We start from the raw sequence: 27,931 nt of genomic DNA, 5'->3' as shown, positions 1-27,931 counted from the left end.
ATTGAAGTGTACAATTGCGTGTGTTGGCATTATTTATCAATAATTCTATGACCTGTAAGTGTGAAAGTGTTAAGGAAAGATCTATATCCTAATTTCAGTATTACTTATTTATTGGTTTTCATTTTTGTTTATCTGACTAAGTAAGTAATTTTATATCATTCTTATATAAATTAATCAAATTTAAGTTGAGTTTTTGGATTGGTGGTGTGGGCTTTAACCTGTGATAAAATTCATTTGAGTGCGTCGTAAAATGGTTTTTTAAGCAACATGTTATATCGTGGGCATATTATTATCATTATTAGTCGTTTTTAATTAGTTATTTTGACACATACGAAATTTGTTCCACCCTAACTGTTTTTAACGTACACGCCATTACTTACATGGTGTAAATGAAGGTTAGCGAGCATATGTTAAGTTTCGTTAAATTATATTTATAAAATAAATAAATAAAAAATGGTTATATCGGGTGATTAATTTTTATTATTTAAGTAGTAAATAATTGCAATAATTACTGAATTTACTACTGAAATACTCAAAACGTTAACAGTAATGACTTATACGATAAAGAAACGTAAGGGGTGGAACAAACTGCGTAAGTGCCGTAATTTTCTTTCTATTTGTTAGAAATTATAATACTTATCCGTTATTCCCCGATACTAATAAAAAAGAACAGTTGATTGTTGACAGTTTTGTAAGATACTGTTTAAGCTTTCAATTATGTTATAATTAATGGAAAACTGTTTCATGATAACTCCTAGCAAACGTCAATGGGTTTTAGTATGTCAAGTAGAACTCGCTAAAATAAACGGAGGTAGGTTGCAAAGAACTATTGTGTCACTGAACCAAGGGTGAAAACCATCTTCATAATTATTTACATACACCTGCTTAATAATTTCGCAAAACTGTCAATTCTATCAAAAAGTCTCAAAAATTAACATCTCACAAAAACAAAAATTATAAGTAATTTATGAAACAAATAAAACACGATTATTGTACGAAAATATTAATACCCCTTAACTTTAAGCTCTCAGAAATCGATATATACATTGAATTTTCATATGCATGAGTGTTTTCATTCCTTTAAGCAGACGAGTCCTTTTGTAAATATATCGGTTGCCTGTTTTTCAGATTGAATGCTTCCTTCTTTCTCCATCTTCCTCACATAATGGCATCTAGTTTTCTTTATTGTAGAACATCGCTTTATTTTTAAGTTTAATGGCAATCTGATTATCTATTAAGAGAGTTTGCTTTGGATTGACATTAAGTGTAACAACTTTCTTTTAGATGTCAAGCCAAACCAACTATTTGGTTCTTGTTCTTGTGTCCTTAAGTTTTTCATTGAGAAAGCTTGCATCAGTATCAAATATAACCTCACTCAAGCCACCATAAAACATAGACAAACAAAAATCATTAAGGAATTATAAGAGAGCTGTTTATGAGAGGTGTAAAAGAGAGTCAAAGGTATTTTTATTATACATTTTTTTATTTTTTTTTTATTATTATGGTTATTTATTTTAATTTTGTTTTTCTTTACAGATAATGAATGGGCCTGTAAATAATACTTTTGCTAATGAAGCTGTGCTTCTTAATAAAAATATTAAATTAGTGACTGAACAGGATAATGCGGCACAAATGATATGGCTTCTGTTACCACTGACTGAAACTAACACATCGCATGAGCATGTAAGCTCGTTTCTTTTTTTTTATTTCTCTTCTGCATATTTTCTTTCCTGGTTTTCCAACAATTCTTCATTCCTTTCTTTATTTTTCCCTTCTCTCTTCTGAGCAAATGTTGTTTCTTTTTTCTAGCTCTCTGTGAAGTCTTTACTGGTTTTCTGAACATTGTTCTGTATTGAAAAAATATTTTTATTTTCATTTACAACCACTGAACTGTGTTGATTTTCATTAATTTTTTCTTTAAATGTGGTTGAAAATCTGTTTTGTGAGACTGAAAAAAGATTTGGCTCTCCTTTTTCTGATGAAATTGGCATTTTATCGGTTTCATTGTATATGTAAATGTTTTTGTTACTTCTAAATTTCCATCCATTTTCGTGAATTCTTATTGGTTCTAGAATCTTTCTAAAATTTTTACTGTATTTTTCTATTTGATTTATTTTATCTGATTTCAAACTGAAGATGCATCTGATGATGCAAACAGGTCCTCCGGTTTGATTACTGTATTTTAGTGTCTGATTTTGGCACCTACTGAGATGTTCTTGTTGAAAATATCCTTTGTTGGTAGGCTAATTTTATTTTTCTCTTTCTTGTTTGATTGGCTTTTTTATCCAAATCATTAATTTGGATTATTTCTCCCATATATTTAAATTTGTTAACTTTATTGATTTTCCATATTTCGTTTTTAGGGACTCGGGAGAATCTTGGTTGGTCATGAATTCTGCATTTTTCTAAGAAATTTTTAGCCTTATTTCCCCTTCAAATTATTTTAGGTTGTTTACTTGTTCTGCTGCCTTTTCAAGGTTCTGTAAGAAAATTGTAATATTTTCAGCAAAGGCTATAAGCAGTTATTTCAATTCCTTTCAGTTTCAGACTCAATTTTATTTAGTGGTGTATTCCAACTTTTTTCATCTTTTCCCATTCTTTTACTACTTTCTGTAGGTCAAAGATAAAGAGAATTGATGCTAAACCACTCCCTTGTCTTATTTCTGTTTTAATTTCTAATTCTTCCCTTATGAAGACACTTCTGTTATGAATTTTAGTTCTGACTTCGTGATTGAAAGAGTCTCTTCAGTAATGTTAATTGTGTTGGGATCCACACCAAATTCTTCTAGGAATTTTAAATAAGGAAGTTCTGTAGATTGAGTTGTATACCTTTTTGAATCTACAAAGACAGTTACTTAGTTTTTATGCCTTGTAATTTTTCCCTTATTGTTTAAAGGTTCAAGATTTGTTTTGCACATGATCTTACTTTTCTGAATCCTTCTTCATATTCTCCCAGTTGTTAAGTCTATATTAATTCAGTTCTATTTTGAAGTGCATTTCAAAGGATTTTATTTGTCAAAGGTAAGAGGGAAATTCATTTGTTGTTGTTTACTTACGTTTCATCTTCTTATTTGTGTAGTTTATGTATTAATGCATTTTCCAGTCTTGTGAGATTTTGTTCAGTTTTCTATATCTGTTCTAGCAAGTTTTTCAGTTTTCTCTTGCTTTTTTTTCATGATTCTTCCTGTAATTCTGCTGCAGTCAAGTTATCATCTGCTACCTTGTAATTTAATTTCTGGGTGATTTTGTCTATTTTCATTTAATTGTGTATTTAGGTTTTTCAGTTCATGTTGCTAGATTTTGGAATTGAAATCTTACCTCAGGTACTTGGTAGTTTAGTAATTTTTCAAAGTACTTGCTGGAAATTTGCAGTTGTCTTTGTTGTTATGGCCTAATTTTCTATTTTTACCCTAAAGCAAAGGCTGGTGATTGGTATTTGCTAAGTTTTTAAATTTTGTAAGTGTGATAAATTTTAAACTGAATTTATTTATTTAATTGAAATAGACAGGCATGAAAACCATGAATACAAAATCATTTTATTAAAAAAAAAAACATAAGTACATAACAAAATTATCATTCATAAGTTAGAATAGCTCTTGATAAGGTATTAACTGTACTGTAAGTGTACTTTACACAGTAAAGGTAGTCTAGTAATAGATGATATATGGAATGGATTGAACCAAGAAAATATTGAAAATTACGCCTAAGCAGTCTAGTCATTATTATATGTAAGTCAAAGCTGCAATAATTTAGGATACTCAAAATAACTACTAAAAGTTTTATTAGCAAATATTAATAAAGTTAATGATCGGTAAAGTGCATAGAATCACAGATTTTATAGGCTGCATATCTAAGAAAAATTCTCTGTGGTATTTCTAGTAATTTTAATTGCAAGTCGGCAAAAGGCCACTAGACAACAGAGCCATAATTTAGTACTACAGTATATAAAATGCATAACCAAAAAAATTTTCCCGAGTTAATATTTCTAAAATTTGTAGAGAATCTCTTAATTAAATTTACAATTTTTAGTGTCTTACAGTATAATCTGTGTATTCACTGAAGGATAACTTGCTATCAAAACCTACAGCTAAGTCTTTAATAGAAGATAGCTTTTGTATTATTCAGTTACACAGTTATATCAACATTTGCAAACCTTCCAAATTGAGTATGAAATCAATTTTTTTTAAGTTGGAAGAAATAATATATAAATTAATTTTTATACAAAGTTCAAGTCAACTGGAAGTAATTGAATATCAGCTAGTTTTATAATAGGCTTAAACAATTTCATATCTGCAAAAAATAAAAAAAAAAATATGAGTAGTGTGTAATGAAACTGATGTCATTTATAAATACTATGAAAATTGGAAAACCTAAATGTATGCCTTGTCTTAGGAAAAGAAGAGCATTTCAAGAATGATTGAAGAGATTAGTTAAAAACTGTATAAAAAAGGCAGAGCATTTCTTCACTAAAAAAGGATGAATATATTCTGGGCCTGTTAAAGAATTATTAGATCAAATGGCCCCTTTCAACATCATTCTCAGTTAATATTTAACTGCAGCAGTTATTACAGTTAAATGTAATTTTAGTTGAGGAAAAATCATTGTTAGTATTCACTCCCAAATATTTTAGCAAAAACATTGTGTCATACCAGTGCCCTTATTAGCATACTCATTTCAAAAAGCATACAAGGTAGATAAGATCTGTTGTTGTCATTATTATTAGCAAATTTTAAAAAATCTTTGGAATCATCAGATAAAGATTCCTAAACTTTAAAAATATAAATTTTCTATGTTTGAAGGTAGATTAAGCAATAGTTTCTTAATAATTATTATTAAGATTTAGCCCAAAACTAGAATTATTTAAGCATACAGTGTTTCTTACGAGACAACCTATCTTTAGTTTCAATGATTATTTTTTTGGGGGGAAAACACATCATTGTAATCATTGAAACAATTTGAATAAGTTGACGATATTTTGAAAATAAAGTATTTAATATTAAGCTTTTAATTGAGTTTGGAAAGGTTTGAAAAGATCATTCAAAAAGTACAGCCGCAACTAGTAGTTGAGCATGTATCCTGTTTGTTGCTATTATGACCAGCGACATGCAGGCATGGTTAATATTGTCTTTCACACAGTTTTATTAGATACTTTATACTTTGTTAATATTATGAAGTGTAATTTTTGCATTATTATTATACTGTTGGTGTTGTTATTTTCATTTATTTTAACAACTGTTTGCAATATTTCTATAAAAGACTCATCTGTATAAAAAGAACAACAGATTACATAAAGGTATTAAAAAATCATATCAGTTAACATTATACAATTTATTTTAACTATGAAACTTAAAAAGTGTAAAAGCAGTTGCAAGCAACCACTTTTTCTGGAAATCACTACTGGATTTCAGCTTTCCTCCAGTTGTTGGTAGTAACTTTATTTACCGCAAACGGGTGATAAGTTGCGTTTCCATTCTTATTACACTTCCTTCTTGTAAATAATTCAAAAATTCATTTGTAAACCAACTTTTAAAACTGTCCCTATTCATTTCTGAATGATAATCTGAAGAACAGGCTTTCAATTTACTGCTGTAAACCTTTTTACGTTGTTTAATGAATCCTGTTTTAGCCGAACCTGCATGACATACTATTAAACGACTGCCTTTCTGATGAGCATTTTAGTTTTAATATGTCATTTTCTTTGAATCTTGCCATATGTATTTATGAAAATGATTTTCATTAACCCATGGGTTAATGAATAAAAATGATTTTCATTTTTATCTTTGTAAAATATATGTTGATCATCACATGACACTTTTAATTTCTGAAATATATTTAAAATTCAATTCTTTTTAATGCATTATCTGGTTTTCCATCAAGAAATGTTGACCATGTTCGGTTTTTTTTTTTACAACTAAAACCAATTTTTTTCACAATACGACGAACGGTCGTAGACGATAGATTTACATCGAGTTTTCCCCTACTTCCTCTTTGAACTTCTTAATGGTAGGGATTTCATTCTGAGTGGTAGGGGTAGTACTGATATAAGATTGTGCACAATGCATGACTGTTGAAATCTTCCAGTAACAGATTTGCATTCCATGTCCTATTTTCCCCTGGCATTTCAAACTGAATGCAACTGTGCTTACTATAGCACTCCTACACATCCTTTGTAGTGACCTTCATCTAATGTTCATGTTTCCGTGATGGGTTCATGAACTTTATCAAAGTAAATTGCACTACAGAATTCAAAGTCGTATAGCTTTTGAAAAAATGTTTATTTATTGCAGATTACATTTCTCAAACCACTCTTAATTGTACAGCCTTGTTGACCGGTAAACAAAGGTGTTTCCATCTCATTCATATTACACTTAAGATAGTTACAGAGAAATTACAAAAAAAATCTTTAACTTATAACCCGATAAAAAAATGCAAATTAACTTACTATTCTAAACTGTCTTTGACATAGGGCGATAGTGTTAAATAAACTTGCTAAGAAACCAGCACGAACTGAACATATCAAAATAAAATATTCGTATGATTTGTTAGATATCATAGCCAAGGGCTTAATGAACCCATCAGACTGAAGACTGGCATTGCAATTGATTTTTACTAATATACAATGACATAATATCAATATACTGTAATCAATATTGAGACTGTACTGCGTACTGAGAATGCTTCTTCAGCCCTTCACATATTTCCAATTTCCACAATTTTAAATCTATTATTATGATCCTCACCATAAAACAGGAATGTTTATTAACTCAACTCAACAAATAAAAATTCTACAAAATTAATGCCTGATATTAATGGAAATTTATTTTTTTTACATCTAATGTTAACCGAAATGTGATGTTTTTACCTGAAAACAACCTGTATGCTTAAATAGTAGTAGTTTTGGGCTAAATCTTAATTACAATTATTGAGAAACAATCGTTTAATCTAATTTTAAAAATAGAAGCTTTTTATGTATTGGTTTGGATTTTATAGCAATTTAAAGTTCATGTTTTCAAAAAAAAAGTGCAAGAAATTCACTTTTCATATCCCTAATTTTCAAATAAATGACTAACTAAAATCGGCTGAATCCAGTTAGTGCAAAAATAATTGGAGTTTCTGATACCTTCATTTTTATTGTGCGATATTTTTTTTTTTAACTAAATGCAGTAGTTTAAACACAAGTTTATCTTTCATAGTGACCACTGTAATACATAGCTGCAACTCTTCAGCAAAGATTTCTATATCATGATCAATTAAAATTCCGGTGAGGCACGACATGTTTCATACGCTATAAAATTCCATTTCCATATTCAACACACAAGCTTAAAGCTTATGTAACAACATAAAAAATAATTAGATATTTAGGGCCAAACTATCATTCATTAAAGGTTGAATCTTACAAAATTTATGTTTTTATAATCTGGTGTGTATTCATTAGATATAAGATTAGAATTTAAAATCTTAGGTAACATTATCTCTAAAGGTAAATTATATTTGTCACAGAAATTTCACCATAAAAACAATATTAACAACACTAATGTTTGTAAGATTATAAAAACCGAATCGGTAGAATTACTACAACATTTGAAAAAATTATTTGATTGTAAAAGATTACAATATGTAGGAAAAATCTGTAAGGTGAGTGCATTTTTAACGTTTGAATTTGGATGATTAAATGTGGCCTAACAAACATTTTCTAGGTTTTCTAATACAAAGCCTGGCCCATTAAAGTCACTAAATAATAATAATAATAATTTAATTTAGAAGAGACAGACTTATAGGCCACATACTAAGGCATCCTGGAATAGTCGCTTTAATATTGGAAGGACAGGTAGAAGGGAAAAATTGTGTAGGCAGGCCACGTTTGGAGTATGTAAAACAAATTGTTGGGGATGTAGGATGTAGAGGGTATACTGAAATGAAACGACTAGCACTAGATAGGGAATCTTGGAGAGCTGCATCAAACCAGTCAAATGACTGAAGACAAAAAAAAAATAATTTAACTATGGCTAGATAGTTAATGTGCATGTGTGTGTGTGGTGGGGGGGGGGAGTGAATTAGAGGTATAGATTATTTTTATTTTATAAATTATACAAAAAATTATAAACATTTACTTTGTAGCATTCATTTTTTGTTCTGTGTTGCAGCAAGTAGATTTAGTACAACTGAAAGAGGAACCGGTTGATACGATTAATGGTGATATTCCAAAAGATCCTTTAGCAATTGAAGAGACCAACTCAGTTAAATCAAAAACTGTAAAAGTTGAAAATGAAGTGGTAAGGGTGTTAGATTTTGCATACATTGGAACACCAATTATCTAGATGAACCTTTGCAAGGCCAGATCTGGATAACTGGAAAAGATAATTTAAAAAATTTAATATATATAGTAAAATTAAAAATAAATTTTTAACATATGTACAATGTAAGAAAAAATAAATATGGTACAGTAATGTGGTGCAAAAAATGCAATGTGTAGAAATTTGCTTTTGTAATTACTTAAGGAAAGTCCTATGTATATATATATATATATATATATATATATATATATATATATATAATATATAGTATTAGTTTATCTATATATAGTTTTTTCTATATGAATTGCTAAAAAGGCAGTAAAAAAAACACCATAAAATAAAGATAGATAAAAAAGAATTCTTGTTGAAACAAAGATTTGAGTGTAAAGACTACACATTTTTTACATGTCATACATATCCTCATGTCATTGAGCCAAGGGGGGGGGGGGTAGCTTTATTGTTCACACTAGTTGAACAAATTGCAATTATTTAAGAGACTAAAATATATATATATATATATATATATATATATATATATATATATATATATATATATATATTTTAGTCTCTTAAACTATATATATATATATATAGTTCATAACCTTCATAATAAAATAACCTTTGATAACATCTGGATCCATTGCCTTCTTTCTTTCCATACTACTTCTACACAATCCAATTTGTGTTTAGTTGTCAAACCTAAAACATCTCGTTTATCTTGCTGCTTCAACAACATTTTTTCCACCTTATCACACTCTGCATGAATTTCATTTTTAATTTCTTTTGCAATTTGTGATTTTGAATACTATGCCTGTATTTTCTTACATTACCCATAAGTCAGTATTTCATTCGCTCAAAGCCAAAGCAAGTTCAGAGGCAATAATATTATCAGAATAAAAACGGTAACCTTTCTCTGACAGGTTATATTTATTAAATATTAATTTGTTTTCACAGTTTATAAGGGTTTTTCTTTATCTTATTTTTAAAAGGAATCTGAGAAAGTTTTACCGCAGCTTAATCTTAACATGAAAATCGATGAACTTGAAATAAATTATTTACACACTGTGAAGACAGAAGAAGAGGTGGAATTTTATCCAGGTCATGTAAGTATTTTTAATTATTGGATATTGTAACAAATATGATTGATTTGTCTCCTGTTAATTTTATTACTGTATTTTTTTGTTAATTAATGTATTTTTTTCATCTCGGTGAGTTCTGTTTTAAAAAGATTGTTTTTAATTAATACGGACATATTAAGTTTTGTGTGAATGATAAATTGTTAATGCGTGAGGGCAAAAATGTTGTTTTTAAACTTCAGTGATGTCTAAATGTGTTATTTTAACTTGTTGATAGAGTTCTCATTTTAATAAGCTCTGGGTAATCGGTTGTTAATTGAAATCATTTGTCATATTTGAATATTTATTAGGTTAGTAATTAAAACCTTACCCGACAGATTAAACAGTCATGACATATAATTTTATTAATGAAATAAAATAAAATTTAATTCTGTATTTACATTAGGAAAATTAACATATTTACCATATTATTACAAAAGATATTTGAAGTTATTACCCTGCAGACATGTTGCAGAAATGCTAAAGTAGTCATACTGACAGTCATTTGATGCAAAATGTTATCAATGACTTACTTTTTTTATTGTGAATGTTCACCTTCAGTTATCGTTAGTGCAATTTTAAAAATACGGTAGTGTAGAGAGTTTTATATTTGTATAGCATTATAACGTTATAAAAATGTATGTTCAAAAATGTTCATTTAAAAGTTTTTTTAATTTCTGTATAAAAAACCCATGATCTAACTTAGTTGCCCAAATAGGGATTAAGCACATGTTGGGTCTCGTATAAAATACTAAGCTGTCTAACCAGAATCTGTAACCTTCAGGGCTCAGATAAGTCCAGGTGAATCTTAGCCTACCCCATAGCTGCAGATGTTGCTTCGCTAACCATTCCCAATTTTCCTGGACTGGCACCCTGGACACCGCAAAGTTTGCTTAGGTTGCCATCCACCCAGAGGGCTTCACCTCCTAGACCCCCCTCGCATTGTATGTTATCCTCATGGTTGTGAGAATAATACTGATAAATAATAATTATATTATTCTTGCTTTACAGAAACCTGAAAAAGAAACTAAATTACAAAATAGAGAATAATAAAAACTTTGGTAACTGAAGTACACATACCTTTGACGACAAAAAATTCATAACTTATTTCTTTGCAATGGCAGCAGAAATATAGTAATGAAGTAAAAGGATTAATCTATATTTTCCTTAATGAATATCTTTATTCCACAACTTCACCCACCCTGGGAGCTACGGACTCAGTTGAAGGATTAAAACCTTCTCTGGGGATAACACAAGTTTATCCTGCAAATTTGAAAATAATCGGTCATTTGGTTCTTGCATGATGCATTAACAAACAGATATATATATGTACATTTCTAAATAATCATGATCTGGAGAGTGTACCTGATTCATGCAAAAGTTAGCTTTTAACCTTCTAAAAAATACCCTGTTTGAATTTTGAAAATCTGACAATTGTTTGCAGAGATGTTACAAGAGCACCACATTGCACCTCCCAAAACAGCACCCTAGGGGCACCCTTATTGTTACCCTTTAATGTTAATGATTGGTCTAGTTTCCCACGAGGTGCACGTATAACTCACCACTCTAGCCTCATACGCAGTCTCCACAGGAAGCCTATTATTGTTAAACAGAAATTATTTAATATTATTCATATTTGTAATATTATTCAATTGACTGATACGAATCATCAGTTCAAACCCAGCTCAAACAGTGATACAGAGTCACAGTTCATTAATTCAATTCATTAAAGTTTGTGCTTCAACTGGCAAATCTCCAATACTAAATACATATACTCATATGTATATTTTTTTCTACAACAGAAAGATATCAAAAAACCTCAATATGCTGAGAAACACAGGTAAAAATTTGGTTGCAATTGATAGAGTAGTTTTTCTGTTTATCCCGAACAAACAAAAACGCTCTTCCTCTTTGTATAATAGTATTGATATAGATAGGAAGTGTTATCAACAAGTACTGCTTTATTGAGGTGAATTAATTTGAAGTTCTTCCAAAAAATCTTTTAATTTGAAAGTTGTTTAAAAAAAATTACAGATTGCTTGCATGAACCCACCGGGTTGGTCTAGTGGTTAACGCGCCTTCCCAAATCAGCTGATTTGGAAGTCGAGAGTTACAGCGTTCAAGTCCTAGTAAAGCTAGTTATTTTTACACAGATTTGAATACTAGATCGTGGATACCGGTGTTCTTTGGTGGTTGGGTTTCAATTAACCACACATCTCAGGAACGGTCGAACTGAGAATGTACAAGACTACACTTCATTTACATTCATACATATCATCCTCATTCATCCTCTGAAGAATTATCTAAACGGTAGTTACCGGAGGCTAAACAGGAAAAAAAAAATTGCTTGCATGAGTATATAAATGTAAATGTAAATATATAAATAAGAAATATGAAATATGAGTGGAAATCTCATACACAACCCAACAGCTGTTTTTAATGTGAATAGATTTTTTTAACAACTTTATGTATTCATTCAGAACAGTTATATTTTGCTGCGGTTTTTGTAAAATTAGAAGCTAATATTTTTATAATTAAACTATCAAAATCCCCAATATCTTCATCGTTCGCATACCATCTAATTCAGAAACTATATACAATGGTGACTTCACTTGTCATAAAGTACTTGTGTAGCTATTTATAATTATTATTGCTTTACATCTATTCTCAAACTTGAATATTTTCTGGCTCTATGGAAAATAGCTGAAACCAACCAAACTAGGTAAACCACCTAATGATATAACATCATATCGGCCAATTAGCATGCGGGTTGTGTGGTGGTAATAGGCCCACTAGACACAAACAACATAGTGCTTGCTCGAGTCGTGAAGTAGACTCATCGTGAAGGCGATCTTCTGTCCAGGTGGGTGGTTGTTTTTTTTCATGTTGCTGGATTTTGGAATTGAAATCTTACCTCGATTAATAATCTTAATTTAATAATCTTTTGAAGTACTTCTTTAATTTTTCAATTGTTTTTGGCGTTAAGGCTAATTTTCCATTTTTATCCTCAAGCAAAGGGATGGGTAATTTGTATTTTGAATCGTTGGATAAAGATTTCTCAACGAAACAGTATAATTAAAAAATACATTTTTGTGACTAACAATATTACATATACTTTGTTCTTAAATAATTCTTAATTATAAGTAGATCTATATTGTTTTTGAATCTTATGGAAGTTTTTATTATTAATAATTGTGATAATAAGTTATCTGCTGTGATAACCACTTTGAAAATTAAGTTTTTTTATAAATATTTATGGTACATGATAATCAACAATATTGTTAATACATAACTGCAATTCCTTTAAAAAATTTGTGTATCTGTGATTAATATCAAATCCCATTCAGGCGTGGCATTTCTTTTATGCTACAAAATTCAGTTTCCATGTTCCATGTACAAACTTCAAGGTTACGTGGCAATATAAAAAAATAAGTATTATTTGCAATCAAACTCTCATTTAGTAAATGTTAAATGTTACAAAATTAATATTTTTATATCTGGTAAGATTTTATGTGGTATAAAATTAGAATTCAAAATCTTAGATGACGTTATCTCTAAGGTAAATGATATTTATCATGATAAAACAATTTCAGCATAAGCAATATTAACATTAATGTGAGTAAGATTAGAAAAAACAAAATCATGAGAATTACCTCAAGAGTTTTATCAATTATTTGATTGTAAAAGATTACTATTAAAGAGATTGTAAAGATTACTATTGTAAAATTACTATTACTTTAAAGAATCTGTAAGGTGGGTAGCAGTATTTTTTGATAACACGTAGCAAAACTTAAAGTCACCTAATAATAATAGTAATAATGTAACTGTGGCTGCACTATTTATGTAAGTGTTAAGCGATTTATTTTTATTTCATAAATTATATAAAAAGTCATAAACATATTTACTTTTAAGCATTCATATTTTGCTTTTTGTTACAGCAAGTAGATTTACTACAGCTGGAAGAGGAACTGCTTGATGTTAGTAACTGTGATATTGACAAAGATCCTTTAGCAATTGAAGCGACTGACTTAGTTAAATCAGAAAATTTAAAAGTTGAAAATAAAGCGGTAAGAGTGTGAGATTTTGCATACAGTGGAACACCAATTATCCAGATAGACCTGGCAAAGCCAAATTTGGATAATTGAAAAGAACAATTTAAAAAAGTTTTATCATATAAACTTCACTTATAATTTTATATTTAATGGGTAAGACATAAGCAAAAAAAAAAAAATTAAATGGAAAAAGTAAACATATTTAAGAAGAAATTTGGAAAATGAAAATACAGTTCAATGTAAGAAAAAAGATGTATAGTAATATGGTACAAAAAATTGTATAAAAATTTACTTTTATAATTAGTTCTACAAAGGCCAGTTATATATTTATACTAAATTAATTGCAAAAAAGGCAGTTAAAAAATCCAGTATAAATATTGATAAAAATAAGTGGTATTAAAGCAAGGATTTTCTTGATTAGTAATTAAATTTTTCAAGTAATGTACTAGTTTTAAGTTCCTTTGTCTGGATTTTAAACAGTCCAGTTATCATCTGGAAAATTGGTGTCCCAGTGTATTATCTTTTCATTACTATTATTATTATCTAGTATGTAAATTTTGGATTACATCCGATACATTTCTTAACTCATATGTATTATTATTATTATTTCTGATTATTACCTTTTAGGAGAGCATGTGAACTTAACCATCATGGCTCTACTTCCTTCTCTTTATAAAACCTCTTCATCTGTTCACTATGTTTCTTCTTCCTCTCCTCAGTTCATCTTCTTTCTATTGTTTGTCGTTTTTGCTCTTGTTCAATTTTCCTATTTCTAATTTCATCCCTAAATTTTCTTCTGTGCTTGATTTCTTCTGAGATTTGGAGTCGTTCCAGGTTGTCTTGTGTTTCTTTCATCCAAATGGACTTTAATTTACTTGGCTTGATGATGTTGAAAATTTTCTTAGTGAGTATCATATTCAGTCATCCTGCTTAAGTGTCAGGTGTGTTTTTGTTAAATGAATTGCAGAAAAGTCAGTTGAAAACCCCAGTAAAATAAAGATCAATAAAAAATTTCTTATTGAAGCAAAGATTTATTTCAATAGTGTTTAAATTTTTCAAATAATGTATTACTTTTTTTTTAAGTTGCCTGGTCTGGATTCAATTAACCACCAACATACTTACCACTGTGCCAAATAACCTCAAATAACAAAAAAATAATCACCAAACATAATAACAGAACCCTAAAAACGTAATATGAAAATTTGACTTTCATGGGATGCTGCATTGTCAGTCTGTACAAAATCCTGTAACAGAGCTAATCAAAACTAAGGAAGGCAAACTTAAGGGTAAATTTATAATTATAGTCATAACATTAATACTAAGGTTATTTAACATGTTTTTGTATTATTTAAGTTGTTACAAAATAGTGTTGATATAACAGTATTTGTTTTACTCCAATTTATACAATATTGTAACAAGACCGGTATAGTGAGCCTGAGTAAAGGATTCCTACCGATTATAAAAGTAATGTAAAGTACAATTGCAGGAATTTAGAAAGGGACAAAAAGGAGAACCTTTTTGTAAAGTATGGTCGTTTAAACAATTATCCTTTGTTATACTGCCTGTTAACATGCAGTGAACACCTGTTGTACGGTGAGAAGAGGCCAGGTTTGGAATTCATGGGAACAAAAGCCTTGAACAGCTGTTTTCACACTATGAGTTGGGTCCAGTCTGGTAGGTAAAGAGGCTAGAAGTATAAATAGCCCAGTAAGACCGGCTAAAAGAGAGTTCTATTAGAACCAGTCTGCAAGGTGTTACGACGTCAGTCCCACAAGGGCAGTTCAGCAAGGAGAGGCTGCGAGTTGTGTGAGTTCGGTGGAGTTCTGCAAACCAGTCCAGTGAAGAGAGTCACAGTTGTGTCTGCGAAGATGAGAGTGCAAGACGTCAGTCCAGCAAGGAGAGTCTTGAATCCAGTTCGATAAGACTAAGATGATGCCACGAGTAATTCCAGTAAACAAGAAATACTATCGGTGAGTTACAGTAAAGCTATAAATGTATAAGTGGAAGAAATAATGCAATAAACTTTATTATAGATAGCAAGGGTATTTGCAAGTGAAATTTATAAGATCATTTGTTAATATAAGACAAAGTGTTTAAAAAGGGTTAAGACTAGCCGTTTTTTTTTTTTTTTAATGGGTTGAATTCTAGTTTTTCTTTCTACCTGGAATAAATTCCGAACGATTTTTTGAACTCTGTCCTGTGTATATAATCTGTATTTACTATTAACGCTTATAACTATTTGATGTGTAGTATTTTGATTGTTATTCTTTGTTGATAACATTATGTATTTTGATTTGTTGTTATTGACATGTTCTATTATCGTTTACTACTTTTATCCTGATTATTATTGTGGTTGTAATTACTATATTAATATTTGTGTTCATTAATTGTTTTATTATTGTCACTTATTATTAATTTGTCTGGTTATAATTATGAACATTTTAAACCAGTAAGTTGTAATTATATAAACATTCTAAATTGTCAACCTCTCAATATTCTGATCGAGCCACAAAACATGCGACATAAACTAAGCATAAAAATGTACAACAATATAAATATTATTTACATCATCTTCATATTCTTGTATCTTCTTCACATTACTAAATCTAGAATGTTGAATCTTAATGATGAGTACAGGCGATCATTTGTTATAGTATTATTACGTTTAATTATTTTTATTCTTTTTCTAAGATAATAAATTTTAATTTTAATTGATCTCAGTCTTTAACAATATTTTTTTTGTTTACAAGAATTGATGAATTTTAGTAATTTGCTCTCTGAATTGAAGAGGATTGTACTTGCCACCGCTTTTCTTTTGTAAAACAGAGCATTGAACATAGTGATATTTAAAAGTTGGCAGAACTGCTTTTATATCAACCATTATTGTCTTTTCTTTCAAGTGGGTGTGTTCTCAGCATTTGATCCATCCTATCAACTCTGTCCATAAATATATAATCATTGACAACGTTTGGAAGCATTACCTTCTTTCCTTTCCTTACTACTTCTATGCATTATAATTTGAGTTTAGTTGTCTAACACAAGACATCTCATTTATCTTGCCGGTTCACAAACATCATTTATGACACACTGATTCAATTTCATTATTTAATTTAAAAGTAGATTTATATTGTTTTTGAAGCTTATGGAACTTTGTAATTGCGATAAAAAGTTCACTAGAGAATCGCTTTGAAAATTAAATTTTTTGTTTATGTACTTTTGGTACATGATATTCAATATTATTATTACATAGTTGTGATTCCTCAGGATTTGATAAAATCCTGATCAGGAGTGACACTTTTCATAAGTTTCAAATTTCCATTTTCAAGTTCCACACACTAGCTTCATGCTTATATGGTGATATAAAAAATAAATATTATTTACAATCAAACTCTCATTTAGTAAATGATGAATATTACAAAATTAATATTTGTATAATCTAGTAAGTATTTATAAGAAATAAGATTAGAATTGAAAATCTTAGGTAATGTTATCGCTGATGATGTTTGTGATAAATGATATATTTATCACGATAAAAAATTTCACCATAAGCAATATTAACACTAATGTTAGTATGATTAGAAAAAACAGAATCATGAGAATAACCACAACAGTTTTAACAATTATTTGATTGTAAAAGATTACAATTTGTAGAAAAATCTGTAAGGCGAGTAGCAGCATTTTTTGATAACATTTAGCCAAACCTGGCATATTAAAATCACCTAATAATAATAGTAATAATTTAAGTGTGGCTGCACTTTTTATGTAAGTTGTAAGCGAATTAAAGATACAATTTATTTTTATTTTATAAATTATACAAAAGTCATAAACATATTTACTTTGAAGCATTTATGTTTTGCTTTTTGTTACAGCAAGTAGATTTAATACAACTGGAAGAGGAACTGCTTGAGATTAGTAATGGTGACATCGAAAAAGATCCTTTAGCAATTGAAGAGACCAATTTAGTTGAAAATGAAGTGGTAAGGGTATTAGATTTTTCATACAGTGAAACACCAATTATCCAGATGAATCTTTGCTAGGCCAAATATGGATAATTGAAAAGGATAATTTAAAAAAGGTTTATCATATATACTGTACATATCATTCTAATGTTAAACGGGTAAGACACTAAGTAAAAAAATTAAAGATAAAACGTAAATGTATTTCAGTAAAATTAAGAAGAAATTTGGAACGTATGTACAATAAAAGAAAAAAAGAGATATAGTAATATGGTACAAAAAGTACATTATGTAGAAATTTGCTTGTATAAATTAGTTTTACAGAGGTCGGTGTAAAAAGCTACCACATTTATTATTCAATAGCTACCAGTTCCATCATATTTCTGTTTGCAGTCATGTATGCATGCCATTGTCGAAGGGAACCTTTTTAAAATTATTTTCAAAGGGGTGGATCTCGCCCTTTCCACTATACCTATTCCAATTCAAAAATCTTAAATTGCAATAGTAACATTTAATTACATTAATCGACAAAGCGAAAAAAATAATGAATTTTGGTGAAAAGAAAATTAAAAACCACTCTCTCCTTCGCTCAGTAGGTGTGAAAACCATTTAGGTTGTACTTTATTAAAATCCAGTCCAACAAACTAACTATAAAGTTATTGATATTACTTCTTAAACCATTTGAAATAATCATAATCTGTAGATTAAAACTTTGAAAATTATTTTTCAAATTACCAACACAAAATGTTGCTCTTAAGTATTCTCAAAATGTATAGGAGTTGAAAACTTATTTTTTTTAAATGAGACAATGTAGGTTGTGATACCTCATTGGAAGCCCCTTTGCATGACAAGTAATTGTGTACAAATAAAATAAAAATTGGTTCACTGGTATTTATGTTATGATTAAAAATTTGGTTTTTTTATGTTATGTTGAGATACAGTGTGACTGACCCAAAGCATTAGGTCTGAAGTCATCCATTCTTGTTAAAAATATGGGTTTTAGGTTTCTCCATTATTGATAAAACGTACCAGTAAACACAGCATTACAACAAAGTTAAACAAAAAAACCAATAATAAGGTACCTTATCTTTGCTAGTAACATGCTAAACAATCTATTACCAGATAAACTTAATAAATAATTAAAAACTAATTCATAAATGAATAATAGTTAATAAAAAAATAATGTTTTAATTATTCTTTACTTAATTATATATATATATATTGCATACAGCAATTTTTTGTTTTAAATTGTACAAATCTCAAACTTTTCTTTGTTACAACTTGTAATAAAATCCCAACAAAAAAGTCCAAAAGACTGATATGTGGGAGAGATCTAGTTGGCTATGTAGTTGGACCTCTCATCTGATCCAACATCCAGGGAAGCCTTGTTCAGAAACATGGTAACATCTCAATAAAAGTGTGGTGAAGCACTGTCTTGTTGGAAACTGTATCCTGCAGGAATCTGAGGAACAACAAAGTTTTCAAGCAGTTGAGGTACGTTTGCCTTCAAACAGTGAGCTCCATGAAAAAACAGACTGATGGTGCCAATTTTATTCCGTCATAATTGGACATTGATTTTTGATTTGTCTCTTTCATTTGCAATTGTAATTATTAGTTATTTTTGATTTTACAGGTTACTATCGATAAAGGAAACATCAAGGGAAGTATCAAAATATCCAATGAATGTAAGTGTGCATATGGTGATGTAACAACGGAAGAAAATTTAGTGGAGAATATAAGTAGTGAAAATATGTTATTTTTCCAGAATGGAAAGAAATTGGTTTGTGAATATTGCGATGAAAGATTCCGATGTAAATGTTATTTAAAGAGACACATTAACTTTCATTGTAAAAAAAAAAATAATAGTAATTTTTGTCAAAAGTCTCTTATTCATGATAACGATTTAAAAACCCACCTTATGCATAATGAAGAGAAAAATTATATTTGCAACTTTTGTCAGAAGACTTTCAATCAAAGTTCTAATTTAAAATTACATTTAAATATTCATACAAAAGAGAAAAATTATGTTTGCAACTTCTGCCAAAAGGTTTTTTATCAACCTTCTAATTTAAAGAAACATCTTAATATTCATACAAGAGAGAAAGATTATGTTTGCAACTTTTGTCAGAAGACTTTTACTCAAAGTTCTAATTTAAAATTACATTTAAATATTCATACAAAAGAGAAAAAATATGTTTGCAACTTTTGTCAGAAGACTTTTAATCAAAGTGCTAATTTAAAATTACATTTAAATATTCATACAAAAGAGAAAAATTATGTTTGCAACTTCTGCCAAAAGGTTTTTTATCAACCTTCTAATTTAAAGACGCATATTAATATTCATACAAAAGAGAAAGATTATGTTTGCAACTTTTGTCAGAAGACTTTTAATCAAAGTTCTAGTTTAAATTTACATTTAAATATTCATACAAAAGAGAAAAATTATGTTTGCAACGTCTGCCAAAAGGTTTTTTATCAACCTTCTAATTTAAAGAAACATCTTAATATTCATACAAAAGAGAAAGATTATGTTTGTAAGTTCTGCCAAAAAGTTTTCAGTCATTCTTCTTCTTTAAAGACGCATCTTAATATTCATAGAAAAGAGAAAAATTATGATTGTAACTCCTGCCAAAAGGTTTTCAGTCATTATTCTAGTTTAAAGAAGCATCTTAATATTCATACAAAGGAAAAAAAATTATGTCTGTAAATTCTGCCAAAAGGCTTTTAATCATCTTTCTAATTTAAAGAAGCATATTAATTTACACACCAAAGAAAAAATTTGTTTGTAACATTTGTGAGAAATCTTTAATGAGAGTTATACTTTAAAAAATTACTTCCTTTTGTTGTAATGATTATGTTTGTAAGATATTGGCGCAACTTTTAAAATTACTTTTCCTGATAGTTTTATAGTGTCAAAATTCCAACTTGGAGCTATTAAATGCTCTTGTCATCAATCATGTTCCTGTACTGTACTTAGATGGCATTCTGCAAATACACTGGACTAATAATGACAACATATTTTTCAAGTAAATATTAGTGTTTTCTGTTCTAGTTTTCTATCTGTATTACTTTTAGTTTAACTTTAAGTTTTGATTCTTTATTAAATTGAAATCTATGTATCTTAATGTTTTTATGCAAACCAAGTTATGAAATATAGTTTTCTTTTTCCTTGACAAAATAATGTAGGCTAGTTCTTGTGAAAAAGTTCAGCAATTCTATGTGTGTACCAATTATTTTTAAAAATTGCTTTAGTTAGCTTTTATTTCTTGTCTGTTACTTTTAGTTACCATGATGTTCATCAGGAAAAAACTTATAGTTTTGTTATTTTTTGTTTTGTACTTTACAGTGTAAATTACTGAAACAATTTATCACAAAAATTAGCCAAATTTTAAATGTATATTGATGGAAAAAATCATTAAAAAATGAATTTGATAATAGAAAAAAAAGTGTGAGTTGGGCAGCTACGGGTACGGTAGAGACTGCAAAAAAAAATATTTATGTACTTTGCGGAGTAAACGGCAATAGCATATCATTATGAGAGTCAGGAAATTTTAATGAATTGGTCAGTAAAGTCAGGAAAAACGAACCTTAAAATTCAGTGGAAATCCTGTTTATAAAAATTTCTTCAATTCATACTTATTGGAGATCCTTTGTAATTGTTTCAATCTAATTTATTTTGATTTTTATTTCAGCAGAAATATGTTAATTTTTAAAGCTCAAAATAATAATATTTAAAAGTTGTTGCCATCAGTTTCATAGGTATATAATTTAAAATACTAGGTACTATTGTTAACGAAAGGGAGGGCGGTGCACTCTATTTTTATTTGTGGATTTTCACTTCTTTCTGCTACAAAGTAAATAGCTGGTTTAACTGAGATTTAATTGATTTTAGTTAGGTTAGGTGAGGAAATATAACTGACGATTCAGAGTATTGAAGTTTGTATTGTATTACCATAAATTTTCCCGACCCTACTCCCCTCAGCAATACAATATAAATAAAGCTCAACCCAGAAAGTGTCCCTTTACTCTAAGGGAGCCTTCTCGCTCACCAGCAGTAAATCCGGCACGGCAGTTTGGCCACCCCGATCGGATCTTTTGATCTTTATTTTGCCTGTCTCTAATCCCCGTGAGGGGGTAACCAGGCCCGACTATGTCGTTCCAGGGCCCTGCACGACGGCCGGGTCTCTATCTTGATTTTATCTCTGACCTACGCTAGTCCTGGCGTCCACAGCTGCTCATCGGAACTGGCTCACCTAAGCATACTGGCATTCACAGATGGGGCTGTCCACCCTTCCCTACGCTAAAGTCCACGGCATCTCCCTTCAGGTTCCTTACCGTGTAATACCTTCATAGCATACGTGTCAAAGGTACAGTTCTCTTCTGAGGACAGCATGAAGGACACCAGGTTTTCAGGTCTTAATCTGTCGATGTTCGCCAAAGGTGCCATTGTGCACACATAAATATGGTGTGCTCCACTGTGTCCTCTCTGTTGCAAAACGTGCAGCTTGGAGTGTCCCGTCTGCCAAATCGATTGAGGTAATGTTGAAACATTCCTTTGCTGGAGAGCAATTGTGACGTATAAAAATCTATATTGCCATGTTTCCGTTTCATCCATATGTCTAAGTCTGTGATTAATCTCCTTGTCCAGGCTGCTTCATTTCCAGCCATTTTTCATGCCATGTCTCCATTACATTAGCCTTGTCCTCACGCTTCGCCATACCATCGTAGCAAAGCTCTTGCACTCTAACTTGAAGGTCAATTGGCAAAGCTGATGCCAACACGCTCACCGCACTGTATGACATAGTTGTATAACACACCGTAACACCCAACAACGTTCACCTGTGGACTGTGTAAACGTGCCCAGTTCCTCATGACTCTCATTGCTCCACCCCAAACCTAGGCAGCATACAATAACACTGAAATTATCATTGACATGATTAATCGGCGTTTGGAAGCCCTTGGAGCCGACTGAGTAGTGATCAACACATTCAGCGATTTCAAGATTTTTTAGGTCCTTGTACAACTGTCTACTATGTGTTGACTAAATTTACATGATTTGTTGATCTGTACCCCAGGTACATTATCATGTCTCTCATAGCAACTGTCCACCTAGCATGAGGTTTATACTACCCATCATTCTTCTGCCTGTTAGTGTAATGTAATTTATAATACTTATTAAATTTTATTACTTATAAATATTTTTTTTTAAATGTTCATGTGTTACCAGTTTAATTTGTAGATGTGTTTCACTTAAATAAAAATACATCTTCATTAATAAAAAAATATATTCATGAATAATAATGTTTACTATATAGACAAGTTTCAATGATAGGCAAAATAAAGGCTTTTTTATTTTTGGATGTACTTTTTTTAATAAAGAATGCTGCTCTTAGTTTTTTAGCGAATAAGACATAAGATATTTATTGAATAAGTTATTAAATTTATATTTGCATTTGTTAATATTGTTTAATGCAGGGAATCTACATTGGATCGCATTAATGTTTAATAAACAAAATTATTTTTGCAGCATCTTTTAAAACAATAAAAAAGTAATTATATTTGACTTTATCTGTTGTAGTGATGTGATTATGTGTTTTACTGAGTCTCATAAATCTTCATGTTTAATCAACTAAGAACAAACACAAGTTTTTAAGTGTGCTTTTAACATGTTTGGTTCTATAAAATATTGAAATAGTATTACGCAAGATTATCATTATTATTAAGATTATTGCCCTGAGAAATTGCAATAGATTTTGAAAGATCATATAATGCTATAATTTACATCCTTGGTTCAGAACATCAAGCATTAGTATCTAATTCAAAGAATTAGGGCTTGATACAGCTACCCTTTGTACTGGATTTCCACCACAGTCCTATGTTAAAGAATAATTGCCATGAGAGCTTGAGCATTACAAATAATCCAGTCTACAATAATTACATTAACATTATTAAAAATATCAGCTATTAAAAAATACAAACGGCTTACATTACAGTTATATTCATCTTCTCGCATTCAGTCTATGAGAACCTATTTATTAAATGTCTCTGCCATTACCATTTCATCCTTACTTCACACCCTTCTATTTCCAGGATGCTCTGCCTGGACGTTCCAGGTGTGATGGAACAATCGGTTAGTTATACAGGATGTAGTTTATATTATTACCTTCAGATGCAGTTTACATTTATTTTACCTTCAATATTTGTAATTAAAAAATATGTGCTCTCAGACTAAGAATAATCTGATCTGATACTATTTATTCTAACATTATGACACGGTGCAATCGATCAACAAAAACCGTGTTGTACCTTGTGAACTAACTCCTATAATTGCACTCTGTTCACCAGATGAAATATCCACCGCCTTATCCTATTCTGGATGTATTGGTACTTAGTATTTACATGACCAAAGTAGCACTGTCTCATTGATATCTGCCCACAGAAAGACCCGCTTCAAATGTTGTCCGAGGGACATTCATATTTCATGTGGGTGAACAGAATGTAAATTAATTATAAGTCGGTTCACAATGGTACAATTGATGTTTGTTGTTCTAATAATTTGTTGCTGTTAAGATTTTTTGAGAGTCCTTCCCTTTTTTTGTTTAGCTGTACTGTAAAGGTACAAAACTGAGAACTTGCTTAAGAGCGGTTTTGTTGGATACCAAATTTGAATATTTGTTTTCTTTATCTTTTGCAACAGATTTATTTTATTATTAAATAAGGAAAGTAATTTTTTAATAATTTATGAATGCTGGAATCGCATAATTTTTTTACATTTTGATAAAAGTACTGTTTTACTGTATTTATGTAAATGCTATTTGAGTTTTATGACAGCTGATTTTAGATTTTTTCTTCAAAAAGTGACAGATATTTTATATTTGTTAATTTACTTTTAGCAATTAAAGCAACTACAGGCCAATGCCTTAGCAAGTACAGGCTTGTTTACAGCTGCTTGTGGATGTCGAAATTGTAGTATGGAAAATAATAACATGCTTTGATGGGTTCAAACCAAAAATTTAGCAGATTTAAATGTGATACTATAATATATAATGTTTCAATTGCTATTAAACAATCATTTTTATTAATTTTGTTAATTATAATTTAACAATCGTTAATTAATGTAAAAATTATATTGTCGAAACTCCTCTGTAAATAAACTTAATTAAAAAATGTTTTGTCACGCTGATTTGACTGCCTCTGCAAGTAATTTTTACAAACTCATATTTTAGTATTTTTCAAACTCATATTTGCATTTTAGTAGTTTTCATAATAATTTCTATTTTTTTATCTTTAATTGCTGTTGGCAGTTCATCATGCTATAATTAATTAATATATAGTCACAATTATTTTCATAAGTTTTTATATAATAATATTATTAACAAAAAAAATAAAATTGTAAATTGATATTTTTAGAATATTAATTAATTTATGATGTAAATATTTTCAAGTAGATATATGTAGGCTATTAGTAAAAGGGGGCAGTTTAAAGTAATGTAGAAGTTAGAAGGGTTATTTTTTTCAAGGTCCGATCGATCGCAAAATAAAAACCTGCGCAAAAATCGGATGAACCTTTGCGCGTATGTGTTGCACAGCATCTCTAGTAAGGCTTTCAATCACGTCGCTTCACTTCGATTAGTTCTGAACACGCAGCTGGCACGTAAACATGTCTACAAGAATAGCATCTCCCGCCAAGTGTGAAGTGTGTGCGGTAATTCGATTTCTTTAGGCTGAGGGGTGTAATGCAGCTGAAATTCATCGACGAATAAGTAATGTGTATGGTGAAACTTCAATGAGTTACGGCAAAGTGCGACAATGGTGCAGGAACTTTAAAGCAGGACGTACAGATTTTCATGATGCAGGCGGTCAGGGAAGGAAGCGACTGTCAACCGATGATCTCATTGAGCGAGTGGATGTGGCAATTCGAGAAAATCGTCAGTTTACAATTTCTGTATTGAGTGATTCGTTTCCTGAAATTTCAAGGTCGGCTCTCTATACTGTTGTTAGTGAGAGACTTCAGTACCGCAAACTGTGTGCGAGATGGGTTCCCAAGATGCTGTCCAACCATCACAAAACAATGAAAATGGACACCTCCCTAACGTTTCTCCAGCTATACCATAGTGAAGGAGAAGAATTTTTTCAACAAACATTTCAAAACTGAAAAAACAAAAGAACAATCCAAACAGTGTATGTATTCGCATTCTCATTCTCCCAGAAAATTAAAGAAGTTCAAGCGAACCTTTTCCAACAGAAAGTATATGTCTACTGTGTTCTGGGACCGGAATGGAGTTCTCTTGGTGGAATTCATGAATCGTGGCACGACCATCACTGCAGCCTCATACTGCGTGACTCTTCAACGTCTACAAAGGGCGATTCAGAATAAGCAGAGAGGAATGTCATCAGGCACTGTCTTTCTCCATGACAATGCTCGGCCGCACACTGCAGCTGTAACAAACTCCTGCAGCGTTTTCATTGGGAGGTGTTTGATCACCCACCGTACAGCCCAGATACTGCTCCATCAGATTTTCACCTCTTTGCTCTCATGAAATGCCGGGTAGGAGGACAACATTTTGGCATAGACATCAAGGTGCAGACCAGCGTAAAAACATGGCTGAAAACACAGGCAGCTCCATTCTATGATGAGGGTATTGGAAAGTTGGTACCACGCTACGACAAATGTCTAAATCGGAGTGGCGACTATGTAGAGAAATAGCGTAACTATGTAAGTACTTGTTACAAATAAAAAAATTTTTAATTTTCATTATGGTTTTAATTTCGTGACCGATCGGACCTTGAAAAAAACCCTCGTAATTGTGATGTTTTTACTATAATACATAAACATGATTGGACTTAAGAAAAATATTAGTTATCAAGTTTGTTAATAATGCTATTATTGCATGAATTTGATGAAAATATGTAATATATATTACTGGTTATATTTATTTAAGATTTAATTACGAATCTTTCTGTTTATTTTGTTGAGATGGTTGGTGTGGTGACCTTAAAAATTAATTATACTGATAATTGAATGAATATCATGTATGCTTTAATATATTTATTATTGATAATGTTGTAAAATGTAAAAAATAAAATATTAAAATGTTTATTACACAATTACTGTTCGTTTTTAATTTCATTAAACATTGCTCTCAATTTAAAAATTTATTTTAATTTTAGTATTAATGAAAATCAATCTTATTTAGCGTAGATATAGAGCTGAAATCAGGGTGAAATCTAGCTATGTTTAAAAGTTAATTTATTCTATTATTTTCACTAGTAGAAATTTCCTGAAAGTTTCTCCATATCTCCATAGGCAGGGACACCGTGCATATATATATATATATATATATATATATATATATATATATATATATATATATATATATATATGCAGGGTTAAAAAATTTACCCATTCATTACAATGAATTTGAGAAGAGAATGAATTTCTATAGGGTTTGTTACAAACAAGTACATGCCTCCACTACAGCTACTAGTAAAGCAGCTCTGATTCCTTCTTTGTTTTTATCAATTATATTTTTAAGAGTAATTTCATTATTACATACATGATTCATTGTTCAAAATAATAACTCGTTAATAATAAATTCATTATTGAGATAGCCTGTTTACCTTAAGATTTTATTAGATTTATTGATTTGATGTAGTTTTTTTTTTTCATTAAGTGAAAATCCAACAAATTAGTCAGTACTTTCATTACTTTTTCTACTAAAAGATTTTTCACGTGATTGAGTGATCCCAAGAAAGATTGATTTAATCAATTTCGACTAATTTTCTATAAATCTATAGATTTTTACATGTTGAAAGAAAATATCCCCATAGATATAAATGTACAGATGAAATGGTAGTTTTCTCAACCAGAAACTAAGAAAGTGAATTACACTTGCTAAAATAATTTTATTAAATTGAGATACTGTTCTGTTGCAGAGGTAGGTGGATTATTATACAAGATTATTATTATTATTATACATATTTTTGATGTTATCTGTATATTAGAAAGTATAATTCTTCCATTCTGCCAATGCTTGGTGGTGGTTTATATGGGGCTATAGAATGAAGTATGTGATTGCTATTAATTTTGTTTGTATGTTATGAAAATAACAGAAAAAAAATTACATAATGAGAGTTAAAACTATTGTGCTTGGTATATTTTTTCCTCATGTACATTTTAGTCTTAAAACATATGGTCATTTTCAAGACCCATAAATTATTTCATTATTATGAATCGGTTTGCAAAATCGCCCTTTTAGTTTTTTTGGGGACAGTTTTGAAAGGAAACAGAAATATATAGTATTTAGTCTAGCATCACTTTTGTGCAAATCAACATATTTTTAAAAGATGGCGAGAAATAAACAAGAACGGCCTCAAATTAAAACTTACACATTGTAATTAAAATAATTCTTTACAGTAATCAGAATGAGAGTAGATAGTAAAGGACCGGTTACTGTCATATTGTAAGTGTGATTTGCTAGTTCTCCACAGAGAACTAGTAAACTATTGTCTCC

General features: G+C 30.0%; 1 protein-coding gene across 2 annotated transcripts; it reads left to right on the top strand.

Annotated features, from left to right (window-relative positions):
* Positions 1-26,519, top strand: LOC142329740 (uncharacterized). 2 transcript variants are annotated; one of them, XM_075374485.1, is made up of 7 exons: positions 1-140; positions 1,537-1,683; positions 8,145-8,273; positions 9,284-9,397; positions 13,348-13,476; positions 17,331-17,438; positions 19,051-26,519. In XM_075374485.1, the coding sequence occupies exons 2-7, from the start codon at positions 1,540-1,542 to the stop codon at positions 20,122-20,124; spliced, it is 1,698 nt and encodes a 565-aa protein (XP_075230600.1). In that variant the 5' UTR covers positions 1-140; positions 1,537-1,539; the 3' UTR covers positions 20,125-26,519. The 2 variants fall into 2 exon arrangements, with proteins under 2 accessions (XP_075230600.1, XP_075230601.1); XM_075374486.1 differs by lacking the exon at positions 17,331-17,438.
* The last annotated feature ends 1,412 nt before the right edge of the window (positions 26,520-27,931 follow it).

This window comes from Lycorma delicatula, chromosome 9, assembly GCF_047948215.1.
Source record: "Lycorma delicatula isolate Av1 chromosome 9, ASM4794821v1, whole genome shotgun sequence".
Lineage (NCBI taxonomy): Eukaryota > Metazoa > Arthropoda > Insecta > Hemiptera > Fulgoridae > Lycorma > Lycorma delicatula.
The sequence above is the reverse complement of the archived record's forward strand: the minus strand, read 5'-3'. Positions and strand labels throughout refer to the sequence as shown.

Coding starts and splice junctions, on each gene's coding strand:
- LOC142329740 (XM_075374485.1), top strand. CDS start 1,540: ATGAATGGGCCTGTAAATAATACTTTTGCTAATGAAGCTGTGCTTCTT. Junction 8,274..9,283: donor TAAAAGTTGAAAATGAAGTG/GTAAGGGTGTTA, acceptor TATTTTTAAAAG/GAATCTGAGAAAGTTTTACC. Junction 13,477..17,330: donor TAAAAGTTGAAAATAAAGCG/GTAAGAGTGTGA, acceptor TTTTTGTTACAG/CAAGTAGATTTAATACAACT.